Source organism: Oreochromis aureus, linkage group 3, assembly GCF_013358895.1.
Source record: "Oreochromis aureus strain Israel breed Guangdong linkage group 3, ZZ_aureus, whole genome shotgun sequence".
NCBI classification, from domain to species: domain Eukaryota; kingdom Metazoa; phylum Chordata; class Actinopteri; order Cichliformes; family Cichlidae; genus Oreochromis; species Oreochromis aureus.
The window spans coordinates 30,788,079-30,801,960 of record NC_052944.1 but is presented as its reverse complement, the minus strand read 5'-3'; the positions used below and the strand labels follow the sequence as shown (position 1 = coordinate 30,801,960).

Here is a 13,882-nt window from a genome sequence, read left to right as displayed (position 1 = left end):
GCTGGAGGGGGCGCTTTCGCTGTGCATTGAGTTCCTGCAGGACAGAATGGACGAAAGCACATGTCTAGATGTGCTGGTCCTGGCTGACACCTACGGGCTGGTCCAGCTAGGGCAGGCAGCCGAGGAGTATATTGCAGCCCACTTCCAGTGCGTCTCTTATGGGGAAAAGTTCAAGGATATTCCCTTTCACCTCCTTGACAAGCTTCTTAAGAAGGACTCCTTGTCTGTAGAGAGTGAGGTAGTATTTTTATTTCTGATGGCCAGTCATTCTTTTTGTGTTTAGCTTAAATTTGTCATCATGTGTTCCTCCTTTCGTCTATCATATCTAACTATTTTTTTTTTAAATTTCTCAATCATTTTGTCTGTTCCAAAAGTAATGCCAGGGATAACAACTGTTATCCATGTGCAATGCAATGGGTTTGCAATTCATTTCATTTTTATTTATATAGCATAAAATCACAGTAACAATCACTTCAAAGCAATTTATACTGTAAGGTAAAGATCCTGTTATAGTAATAACAAAAGGGAGATAACAACAATCAAACGGTCTCCTTTGAGCAAGTGCTTGGACAGTGTGAAGGGAAAAACTCCTTTTTAAAAGGAAGAAACCTGTGGCAGAACCAGAAACATACAGTAGCTTATAGGCTTTTAGCTTCACAACTAATGTGTTACTTCTGCTTACAGTTCAACAGCCTTATATAAAAGAACAAAAAAATGAAATAAGACACATTTATATTCAGTGCTGTTTTGGGGGTCTTTACATAATTTATAACTGCAAAGTTTGACCATTAAAATATTAATTATTTGTATTTACAAATGGAAGAGAAAATACAATTGCTCACAAAATGTTGTGTAGGTGACATTGCTCACAATTGTACACCATCCAAAGTGCAGCATTCAGTAGTTGTAACTGAAAATATTCAGTTTGTATATGTGAAAAAAATATAAATTATTAACTCAAATTTAAAATGAATAGATTTTCTTCACGACTTTCTTAAGGACAGTTGGAGTAGTAATCACAGGCTATTTATGCAATTTATTGTTTATTTTTGCAAAATAATATTTCTAAAGCATTTCCCGTCTTTTTAATTAGATTGTGGTGTTCAAGGCAGTAGTGAGCTGGGTGGAGGACAACCCTAAAGAGAGACTCCAATGCCTGTCCAGCCTGCTCCTTCATGTTCGGATCACACTCCTCAGCTATGCTGAACTTCAGGAGGCCCTTAGTTGCAGCATCTTACTCAGGAGCCCTGGTGCAAGGATAACACTGGTATCCCTCCAAAGTCTCATTGCAGGGGATTACAGAGGGCCTAAATATCATCCTCGCACCAAAAACCAGGTTGATACTCTTTTACTTCACTGATGTTTGGAATTCAATTAGAACTATGTCCGTTTAAGCAATAATACCACTTTTCTTTAGGTCCTGGTTTTGGTAGGTGGGGACACTGTTGATGATGAATTCATGAAGAGGGTTCCCAGCCAGACCCTGTGGTTTGCTCAACAGTTCCACCGTGGGCCCGGTTTAAGAAGGAGCATAGAATGGAAACCATTTGCAAAGTTTCCTGAACCTGCGCGATTCAGACACTGTGTCTGTCTCTTGAACAAGAAACTGTATGTGTTGGGAGGACGCAAATACTATGGAGCACTGGACATCCTCAAGTCAGCAGTGAGGTTAGTGTTGTGTGGGTCACAAATGTCATACAGACATCAGAGCTGTTTGTGGTTGATTTTGCAAAAGAGTTCTTCTTGTACATTGTACACGTGCTTGATATATAAACTGTCAAGATATTAACAGCTTTGTGTGAGTTCAGAGCTCATCAACAGCACAGTCGTTGGCAGAAGAGATTTTTTTTTTAAAGTGACTCACACAAACACTGAACTGATACATTATGCAACTTCCTCCTTGAATGAATTGCAGAAATGTGTGTGCATGTTTGGGTAACTGCTGTGTAAATTTAGTTAAATGTAGCTTTTTAATCTGTAACTGCAACTACATATCTTGTACTCTCAGAACCTTCTGATCTAGTGGGATTTTCCTGCACATTCACATCTAGAGTTTACAGAAAAGACCCCCCAAAAAAGGAAATATCCAGTGAGGTCCAGTTGTCTGGGCAGATCTGTATTGAATCAGAATCATTGTTAATTGCCCAAGTTTAGAGAGAGAGAGAGATAAAAAGTGAGAAAAAAAACAAGTTAAAAATGAGAAATTATACAAACTAAAGTGCAAAACTAAGTAGTGCAATGTGCATATGACTGAATGATATGAGTGGATTATTTCATCAGAGCGAGGGAAGTCTAGAGGCATAAATGTTCTTCAGGGATGTGAGCGCTCTGCAAAGATGTTTTATGCCCATTATCTAACCCTGGACCTTCAAAGGATCTGGATAGAGGGAAAATCAGTGCCTATGATCCATTCTGCAGACCTAATTGTCCATTGCATGCTGGCCAGGTAGTTGGGGTGGTGTAATGGTACGATTGAGATTTCTTTCCAAACTTTGGGCAATGTTTAAACATCACGGCCTACCTCAGTACTATCACTATCATGTCACAGTGAACCAAAATTTCTATGGAATATATGCAGCACCATAAGAGTGGGTAAAATAAGTATTTTACACTTTACCATTGAGATGAAATTCTCACCAGATGTCAATAACAAGCCTTCCAATCCATACATGCAAGAAACCATAGATTTTCATAAATTAGGTTGTGTAATAATGAGGAACTGTACTTTCTACTTCTTACATTTTCAAAACAGGCTGGTTACTTTAGGTTCAGTGGTATAACATAGCATTTATACTGGGAACTCAAAGTGGGCTGGAAGGAGTGCAGGTGTGTTGTTGTGGCTTCAATACTTCAGAGCATTTAGCTAGCAATACAGAAAAGAAGGACACTGAAGCAATATTAATTTCAAATCACATACTGGATCTATATAAGATTTGCTTTAATAGATCTTGTATTTTTATATTGCAAAGTGTCCTGCAAAACAAACTAAGCTATAGTTACTTTGTGTTATGCAAATGTTGCATGAAAATACTGGGTGGTGTTGTCCACAATAAATGGGTTAGTTTCCAGCAATGTGGTGAATTTATTATGAATTCACTTTATTTTTATTGGTGCACAGTGGCTGGTCAGTATTAGGTTACATCAAGTGTAGTAGACTAATTTGTATTTACACTGATCATGCTTAGATTAAGTCACTGAATTACACCATTATACCAGCTTTATAGAGTCTTGTGTAAAGGTAATATACAGTATAGTGTCAGTGTAGGAAATAGAAATAGGTCAAGCTATCTTGTGAAACTGCTGTCTTGCCTTGCCCCAATTTCCTTTAAATTTGGGTGTTGTCCTCTTAAAACTTCTTGTGTATTGCGATTCTTTTCCCCATGCTGAGCTACTACACCACAAACTGTGGTTACCCCACATGCTAGATCTCAATTTTACCCCTGATTGTACTGATTGTACTATGTTCCTGTGTTGGTGTGGAGGGAAAGTACATGGCAACAGAAAAATAGTTATTTTTTTACTTTCTTTCTGCTGGTGTCATACATTACAGATTAAACATGAGTACATTAATTTGAGTTTAGATTTGAATAATAGTTACATTCTCTTATACTAATATTATTTTATTGCAATTTTAATATGGTTCAGTTACCTTTGCATAAAATCAGATGTTAGAATTTTCCTATAAGAAACGACTTTTGCTCTATTTTCCTACTTTGAGTACATTTAATAGTCTGTTCTTTCCCCCTTTTATTACTAGAATAAAGAGGTTGATTCATTACTTCAAATTTTACTGGCGTATTTGTTAGTGTCATGAAACGGCTGTGACAAACAGGATGTAGGACCCAAAATGCAGGACACTCAGAGGAGTAAACTCAAAGAGGCTGCTTTATTGCAGTTACAGGACAGAACTCCAAAACAAACCAAAATTAGAGACTAAAACTAAACGCTAAGAAACCTGGAGGCAAGAGACTAGTGATGAGGAGCACGAAAGGAAACACACACAGTATGAGGGGACGACACGACACCTACTGAGTGAAACACAGGCTAAAATACACAGATGGTAAATGGACTGGTTCTTATATAGTGCTTTTCTACTCATCTGAGCACTCAAAGCGCTTTATACAACTTGTGCATTCACCGATTCATACCAGCACATTTTTCTAAGTGCTTCATAGCTAACATTCACACACATTCATACTCCGATGGATGCATCGGAGAGCAATTTGGGGTTAGCATCTTGCCCAAGGATATTTAGCATGCAGACTAGGGGAAGCCAGGAATCAAACCACCAACCTTCCGATCAGTAGATGACCTGCTCTACCACCTGAGCTACAGCCACCCCACAGAGGGATAACAGGGGAATGGGACATAGTAGGAGTGCACAGCTGGGAGTAATCAAACACAACAAGAACAGGGGAGGCCAAACTGGACCCACTGACATGAGACACAGACAAAGTAAAACAGGAAACATATCACATAGATGCGGACTTGACAAGGGGATACAGCTGACAGGGGAGACAGAGACAAAATCAAAGTTCAATAAGAATGCAAAACTCAAAACACTGGGGCACCGACCCAGGACCGTGACAGTATCTATCTAATTTCTAAGTACAGAATATCTGTACTTTTTCCATCTCTGGCAATCAGAAAGCAATCCTGCCACTTAGTGCAAATTAGTATCAGCTGGCTCAGTCCTAACTGATGACAAGCACAATCCCATTTCCCTTAGGTTTGACCTGACACAGTGCAAATGGGAACAGCTCCCTGACATGTTGCATCAACGGGACTACTTCTCTGCACTGTGCCTAGATGGGAAGGTTTTTGCTCTTGGGGGAAATCACAATGACCATCAATACCACGATGCTGTGGAATATTACAGTCCTGAGGAGAACACGTGGAGGTGAATACATTAAGTTATGGCATTTTTTTTATTCATTGATATCTTATATCTTGAGCTCTTGTAGGAAGAATGTATTTGAAGCACTATGAAAAGGTTAGTTTAAGAGTTCTGTGTCTATCTTACTGGGACTAACCTCCCCCCCAACCCAATTTCCTTTTAATTTGGGTGTTGTTGTCCTGCAGGCTGGCTCACCCTCTGGACACAGCTGTTTGTGGCCATGCTGCAGCTGTTCTGGATGGGCAGATCTATATTTCTGGTGGTTCTGACTCCCATCACCATTGCCTCTCATCTATGTGGCGCTACCATCCTTCCCGTGGCTGTTTTCCCAGATCACCCATGACCGTGGGAGCAGGACGTGCAGGCCATACAATGTTAGCTTTAGGAAGGCGGTTGGTAGTAGCTGGAGGGCTACAGCCTCTCTGGATAGGCTTTGGAGATCAGCTCTTGTGTGAGCTGTATGACCCTACACAGGACTCCTGGTCCTCGTTTCCCACTCTGCCTCGAGCTCATCTATCACCAGGAGGAACTGTACTTGATGGTAAATTGTATGTAGTAGGAGGTTCTTCAGCAAACACAGCAAGGGATACCAAGTGGGTGCATTACTATAACCCTAAAGAGCAATGTTGGGAAAACCTGGGTGCTATGCCCTACCCATATACTGATCTGGCAGCTTGTTCACTGCCATGCCCAGATGTGGTTAATCATCAATAAAATCTTTAAGTAGTAGTTGATTCTCTATACTGGTTCAGAGTGTTACATGCAAATCTGCTCGTGAAACTCCGGAGTCTGATAACAGAGTATTGCACAGTAGAACAATTTAAACTGATCCAGCAATGATTACATTTGCAAGCAGACAATAGGGTTAGGTGTGGACCACATTAGTCAAGTCAAGCAGATTTTGATACTAATTCCTTCCATGAACCATAAAGGCTCTTGAAGCTCATCAGAAATTTTTTTGCCTTTTGTTATTTTTTTTTTAAATTCTGACACAGGTTGGCGCTAGCTTAACTGGTAGAAGTAATCAGAAGGTTTGTGGTTCGATCCCTGGCTGCTCCAGCATGCCAAATATCTTTGTGCAAGATACTAACTGTTAACTCTAAACATTGTTCTCTCCATGAATGGGTGTGTATGTTTGCTAGAAAGCACTTGCATAGAAAAACCATAGAAAAAAAGTTGCTTGTATGAATGGGTGAATGAGGCAAGTTGTGTAAAGTGCTTTCTGTCTAAGCTTAGAGTGCTCAGTTACAGTAGAAAAGTGCTATACAAGAACCCTTTCATTTGCCATTTACACTATCTGAAAATGTGCTTGCATAACCTAACACCATAAAATTAATCATTGAAACTAATGAGTCAAGTGTGAAAATGCAAGAGCAAAACATTTGCCGTTGAGCTCAGATTAGATGTGAATCTGAGCTCACTAAACTAAATGTTTTCCAAGTAATCATTTTGTATCTTGAGCAGTTTCAACTGAAAGCTTATCGATGCTGCCATCAAGTAGCAGCCAGTGCATTTCAGGTGCATGAAAAAGCATTTTCAAATACCACAGTGACACTGCTTCATTTAAAATACACACAGACACACAAATAAAAACAAATGTTTGTAGGCAGTGGATGTGATTATTTACCTTTTGCTAGTTTGAATCAAACACCCTCTGGCAGCACAAGCACACCAACATATTTTTGTATGCTCTTGCAAATATTTTGAGGTATTAATACATGTCATTATATCAAAGTGTACTGTAGTATATGAATGCACTAACTTTTCTGTTTAATAACATCACAAGAAGACTAATAAAAATGTCGTGGCATTGCACATGTATAAACTAATTCTAATTTAATGTAATGCTTTTTAACATATTGATCTGAGGCCCAGATGAACCCACACTTGTGATGGTAGGACACACCCATATAGGTCAAAATCACAGCAGGCCCTGTTAAGGCCGTAACATGTACAAGAGAAAAGACTCAACAAAGGAATTAAGATCACAGAGAATGCATCTGTATATGCTCCAGATTTCTGTGCTCCACCTCCGCCTAAAGATGCAATGAAATATTCATGTGAATTTACTGTTGTACTCAACTAATTCAGTCAGTTTGCAGAGAGTGTTGTCTCCCATTTCTAATGACTGTATATTATGCAAAACCCTGCACAATTGTGGACAGGTGCTATTTCAAATGTGATTTCTATTTATGTTCAGTTTAATGGGATTAATGACATGTTAATCTTTAACTTTCATTCAAATGTTAAAAATACACATAAAAAAACAGACATCCAAAAGTAACTTGACATTTTAGTTAAAATGTTACCTACATTAAAATTTCAATAGTCCAAATTACACTAAATGAGGTCACAGAACAGTCAGTTTTCTGCATTGTGATACAGAATTGGCCTGTTTATCTGATGTTTCACACATCTTCTTCACATGCAGCTTCCCATCTTGAGTAACAGAATTAGGTTGCAAAAACAAACAATGAATAGCTCCATTTCTTTGTAGTCTGTTCTAATCATGCTATCTTTGTGACTGTTTTTTTCTTTTCGTGCTTATTTTCTGTTTACTGTTGATAAATCTTCTGTATCACAAGCTGTTTTTTGCATCTGGAAATGCACTGTTTGAGGCATGCACATTTGCAAAAAGGAGGTTTCTGTGTTTTTGTCGTCTTTGAAGTGAATTAAAGTGGTATTACTGAACACCGCTGTGACCTGAATTCTATGTTTAAGCTTCTTAGTCACAAATGAGTATTGATTTAGTAATGAAGAAGAAAAAATAAGATGACAGCAACAAAAAGAAAAGTACATGTAGTCAAGGCAATTTCCATTTAAACAGTTTCCCAGTGTGATGTGACACACTATGTGTTTTGTTTTTTTATTGTACAAAATCACAATTGAAGCTACAGTTTAATTATATTTTAATTATATAGCACCAAATCACAACAACAGTTGCCTCAAGCCGTAAGTTCAAGATCACATAGGTCAACAAAAGTGGGGAATGTTTCTCCTGGAGCATTCGCATAGCAGGGTCAGAACTTGGCAGCAACAAAACAGCACAGATCCATCCTGCCATGTCTTAGTGGTTTAGGCTGCTGGTGATAGTCATGTAATTTCCTCCCCACACTTTGGGCCCCTTAATCACAAGTGTGCGTCTTCTAAAGCTAAATATTGTTGCTGACCATTTCTATCTCTTTATGATCAGAGTGTTACTGTCTTCTGATGGTTGCTTTCAGCACATCACAAAGCTCAAAACATCTCAAACTGGTTTATTGAACACCACAAACAGTTCACTGTACTCAAGTGGCCTTCACGGTCACCAGATCACAATTCATTAGAGCACCTGGGGAAGTGGCAAAACCAGGTCGAACCCAGCACCAGCAAGTGTGCTTTATTGTCTTATAAAATACCTTTCAGAATCAGATTTTCTGAGTTAATCCAGTTTGCATTGTTGTTGTGTAAATTTCTTAAATCTAAGTGAAACTCATTTCCTATACTACTCTTGATTAAGTTCATCTGACCATTTTTTTTCTTTTCCTGTAACTGTACTGCTACAATCAAGTACACGTGCTCAGGGTGAACAGGAAACAACATACTCTAACTCAACATAGCAAGTGTTTAAAACATAACACATTCTGCTACTTTTTTAAGTAGGGACCCAAACATCTTTGTAATACATATAGAAAATGTGTTTGTTCCTATTATTCACATTCATATTATGTATATTTTTGCTCTTACTTTATATATGTTTGCTTTATAGAAGGATTTAACCTCACTACTCAAGAAAAAAATGCTTGCTTTCTTGGTTTTCAATCAGAATTGTATAGCCCATATGTAAAATCATAAAAATAATCATGCTCCTGAGCAATCTGAACGAAATCTACAGCACAATTCAAATATATTTCAGTTCAAACTTGTTACCTATATGTTTTTACTCAGAGAGAAATGATTATTAATAAAGGAAAATGAATCAGTTGTAACAAAACCATACAGTTAGAGGACAAAAACAATCTGTTTGACATTATTTGAAGGCCCTACATAAGTTACCAGTTGAGTAACAGTAAACAGTTTTGTGTTTCCAGGATCCTACAATGCTGGTAACCACTGATGTGTCACTCTTTGATGTCACTATGACTGCAACTCGTTTCCTGCAGAGGTGAGCACTTTTTGTTTTTTGCTCACCTATTTTATTGGGACTTTTGATGGTAGCCTAACAGTAAAATAACCACATACGGTCTTGTAATGCAGTCATTTCAGTTAAATGTTGTGAAAGAGAAGGCAGCAATGCACGAAACAGGGACAAAAAAGGATGCTTTCGTGACATGTTTTTGATGCAATATTCTGTTTGTCCAACAAAGCAACCAGTAGTCTCACATATTAAACAAGCCATGTTTACACAATAGGAGATTGGCAAACATTAAGAAACTTTCATTATTTTAACAAACTGAATTTGAGCTCACAGTCAGACTGTGTGTTGTGCGCTATAGAGAAATTCTGATTAGAATTAAAAATTACATCAAAAATACTGATTAAATTGTCCATTTCTGTACAACTGGATAGAATATGAATACACACACACAGACATACATGCAAAAAATATATGATACTCTGCAATGATTTGCTTCAGCAATACAAAAATATTATATTTACAGTATTTACTTTCTGGACTACTCCAGTTAGCTTACATTGTTAGTATATGCGAGTTTGGGTCAAATCAATTCACATTATTTTAAATGCTACAGTTACTGCTCAAAGGTGGCCAGAGTCTTTAGTTCAGGCGCATCAATCTCCTGCTCCACTGCACTCCTGCTCTCGCCTCTGTTCTTGCCTTTGAAAGGCTTCCCCATTTTGACAGAGAGCGTGTGCAGGACAGAGCTCTCATCTGGTGAAGAGCTGCTGCGGCCGCTGCGGGAAAAAGATGTGGTCCTGCTCTCTGAATTGGTACCCTCAAAGAGCTTGCCCATGAAGCTGAACCCAGCCTGGCGGATGTGTGAGCTGCCTGCAAACACATAGAGGATGGGGTTGACAGCGCTGCTGAAGTAGGCAAAGGCTGTAACGTTTGGACGGGCTTTTTGAGCAGCACCGATCACTGTCTTACTTCCCATCAATAAACCAATCACCTGAATGAGGAAGAAGAAGAAAAGAGGCGTAAGTATTCTTGGGGGAAAACAAAACAAAATTAACAAACAAACAAAAGAAACATTATACAACTAACAGCCCCATATGTGACTATCAAGTGTTATGGAAAGCTCCCCAGACAAAAACTACTGAGAATGGGGACTTTATGTTGGCTAAAGTAACTAACATTATAATAGTCTTGAAGACTTTTAAGAAGACACACACAAAAAGAAAGTAAATTGTTTATGAATTTTTTCCGTTATCAGTCAGAGCTATTAATGTCACTCCTGTGGTAGTATGAATTGAAAAATTTTGCTAGAATAACTGGAGAAGTGCAACATATATGCCTGAAGTGTTTACGTCTGGGTCTCACAGTAAGAGAGTTTTGATGCTGTCAGCCCAGTGTTAAATAGATAACACACCTCTATGATGTTGACAATGTGGTAGGGGAGCCAGAAGACTGCAAAAGCAGAGATGATGAGCAGAATCAGGCGACTGCTTTGTCCTTTACGTTGGAACATGGCACTTCGCAGGCGGCAGATGACAGAGGAGTAGCAGGTGTTGATGAGAGTGAAGGGCACCAGGCATCCCATAATAGTCTCAAAAATGTACTGGAAAACCGGATGAGCCACACTCTTCCAGTGGTAAGGTATACAACCACTCATGTTGTTTTTGGGATTCTTGAGAACACTGTCAGAGAATTAAAGGGAAAAGATTATGAATTCACCAAAAGGTACTACGTAAGAAAATGAGAGACATGACTCTGTGTGGATGTAGGAACTAAACTGTGAGTCGACAACAAAGCAAAATAAAAAATAACTGTGACAGTTTGAGTACAGGCATGAATTTGTAGGACCTTTTTAAAGTAGTTTGGGTTAGATGTTAGACTACAGTCAAATCAGTTTTACAGTTTACTTACTACGCCCTTACAGTAATAATAAAATAATAATTTTAAAAGAAAACACTAAAAAAGTGAAAAAAATATATGAAATATATATATATCATAAATTATATATGAAAAGATTGAAAAAATAAATATTTTAGAAATTTTAGAAATGAATTGTTGAAAAGATTTATCTGCAGGAGATATTAAAATCAAAATTTCTTTTTTTTTCTTTATTGCGTGTTATTATAGGTGTATTACTTTCCAGCAGTGCTGTCTGTATGTGGAGTAGTTGAGATACACTACAAAAAGGTTATCTTTAAGGAAAAAATTACATTATCCACATGAGGCTAATGGGAGCAGATATCCATTAAGATCAGTTCACTTTCCTTCACTGATCCGCAGCAGTAAACACATTAATACACAATTGCTTTGAATGTGAAAAAACCTTTGGTCTCACCTGCGATAGAAAGGCATCGGCAGTGACAGCAGGAATGCTAAAATCCAGACTCCCAGCAGGAGAAACAGCAGGGAGCGCTTAGTTCTTATTTTCTGGGAAACAAAAGGCCTTGTGACAGCAAGGCAACGGTCCATGCTCATCAGACAAATAAGGTAGATGGACACGTACATGTTCACACTTGATAGGTAATGCACCAGCTTGCACGCTGCTGAGCCAAACTCCCAGCCTTGGCCTCCAGCTAGGTATCTTAGGAAAAAAGGTGCACTGAGCAGGACAAGAGCATCCGCAACAGCCAGATTCAACACCAACAAACATGTCACTGAGCGCTTCTTTACCCGGCAGACCACCGACCAAACAACAAACAGGTTCCCCGGAAAACCCAGTACAAATGCCAGGGTCAAGATGCCAATACCAATCTGAGCTGAGATCATCTGAGGGGCAGTGGAGTTGGTGGAGTTTGTGTTGGATGCCATTGAGAAAGCTTCTGAAGATGTTTAGTTCCAAAAGCTGTGAACTTGACTTAACCTTAAAAATAAACGAGAGGCAGGAAACAGGATATGTTGCGTTACGATTTGTGAGTACACTTTGTATCTGTGCTTCAAATATTGCACAACAGTTTGATTTCCACAACTGCATCTAACACAAGAAAAGTGTGTACACCAGAGCTGCTTTGAATGACCAAACATTTATTTAACCAAATGAAATTATTTGACAAGTTCCCATCAAAATGTGCTGAAATGTTCTAGTCTAGTCTAGTTCTTTCTTGCTCTCAAAGTCTAACTTTATCATTAGTAAATATATGAATGTACAAATCTTATGAAGGATAACAATATGTGTTTAATCAGTTTCGGTTATTGGAAAAATTGGAGAAACTTTTTATAGCACACAACAACACAGAAAACAAATACTCGGTATGCACTTATTTTTTGAACCACACCAAAACATCTGGGCAATTAAAGTCCAGTTGCTTCCTTTTCAAGCTCATTTGACCACCGTCACATCGATCACTGAGAAGCTATACAGAAAGCTGCAACTCCTCTGTTACAAATCAGAACCTAAGAGCAGCAATAAATATGGCAATCTAGAAATGAATGTGTAACAATGAATAAATAAATAATCTGGGAAACCTGTTGAGATTTCTGTTACTCTTTACATCCATATTAAGATTTTATTAGAAAAAAATGAACTTGCCAAACTCTGTAATGTCTAGTGGCTGGGAATCTTGTCATATCAAACTCTCATGCTTACCTTCAAATGGTGGTGTCTCTCTTAACGTCAGAAAAATAAATGCAAAAAAAATAATATCCCTCTGTGTTACACCTTACACCTAACCTCCAGAGTTCCCTTCTTAACTCTGAAGATCGTGTGCGAGGAGGAAAACAGGTTTTTTAATATATTGAGTAAGAAGTGTCATGTGAGAGGAAATCAATGACCACAGGAAGCCAGCCTTGTGCTCACTCTGTTGCGAGGTAGCTGCTGTTCCTCCTACACTTTTCACTTTGTTACTGTATTCTTATTGGTGCACTGTGCTGTGTTACTGGTAGGCTTTATGGGAAATATTGACATGACATCTGCTGCCTATTGTGTAGCAATGTTTGCCCTCCATCCTTTCAGAAAACAGACTTGAATGAAGTTAATGAAATGCTAACATTAAAGCTTTTATGTAATTTTACATAGTTTATTGACATATTCATTTAGCAACTCACTGTAACTAAAAATAAATAAGGAAAGAAAAAACAAGGGAAAAGCCAGAGTACCCTAATATATTGTGAAATTGATGATCTCTGTTTTTTGTGAAAGAAGAGAAATCAGAAGTGTGAGTAAGTGGGGTGCGTGACAGAGGGATATTCCAGTAAATGTTCAGTGTCTTGTTGATACATGATGTTTAAGTCACAGTTGTGTATAGTACAATTTCTCTTGCAACAGACTTTTTGGCAGACCTTTACAACAACTCTTACCACATAATCCAAATGTCTTAAGTTATTTAGGAGAACAGGACGTATCCAGCTACACAATGACTTGTATTATGTGTCATGCTTTTGTCATGTTTTGATTAATTTGCATTGTTATTTATTTATTTTACAATGTTAAAAGAATCAAGAGGTATAAAGCTGTTGTGTAATAAACATTTACCTATTAAAAATGAATGAAATGATTACATGTGATGGGGAGGACTGAACATGCACAAGGAATAATCGCACACTCAGCACCAGTCCTTGGCTACATGGAGCAGTAGCAGCTTGCTGCTTATTATGTATCCTTCATCCTGATAGCGAGACCACAGGCTTGAAGTGGATGAATTTGGTTTCGCTGTAGTTCAAATGCCTGTCTTTGTTTATGACTTTGTCTTTTCTTTCTGTTCACCTATTTTCTGGTCACCTGTGTTAGATTGAATGGACATCAAGTGATCAAGGTAAATTATTTTCCTACTTTAGTGACTTTTACAGTGAGAGGAGTGTAACGGAGGTGCATAAGGTGTCTATGACTTTGCGCAACAGACAAGGCAATATTAGATGCTTGGACATAATGGATGCTT

General features: G+C 38.2%; 2 protein-coding genes across 2 annotated transcripts; one reads left to right on the top strand and one right to left on the bottom strand.

Annotated features, from left to right (window-relative positions):
- The first annotated feature begins 10 nt into the window (after positions 1-10).
- LOC116321207 (kelch-like protein 33) lies at positions 11-7,574 on the top strand. Its single transcript, XM_039609940.1, has 5 exons — positions 11-238; positions 1,094-1,336; positions 1,418-1,668; positions 4,730-4,900; positions 5,083-7,574. Exons 1-5 carry the CDS (start codon positions 47-49, stop codon positions 5,609-5,611), a joined length of 1,386 nt encoding a protein of 461 aa, XP_039465874.1. The 5' UTR covers positions 11-46; the 3' UTR covers positions 5,612-7,574.
- A 215-nt stretch (positions 7,575-7,789) lies between these two features.
- On the bottom strand, positions 7,790-12,734 carry ltb4r (leukotriene B4 receptor). The gene is made up of 4 exons (XM_031740995.2): positions 12,595-12,734; positions 11,347-11,871; positions 10,426-10,693; positions 7,790-10,005 (listed from the first exon to the last, which is right to left on the bottom strand). The coding sequence occupies exons 2-4, from the start codon at positions 11,817-11,819 to the stop codon at positions 9,628-9,630; spliced, it is 1,119 nt and encodes a 372-aa protein (XP_031596855.1). The 5' UTR covers positions 11,820-11,871; positions 12,595-12,734; the 3' UTR covers positions 7,790-9,627.
- Between the last annotated feature and the right edge of the window lie 1,148 nt (positions 12,735-13,882).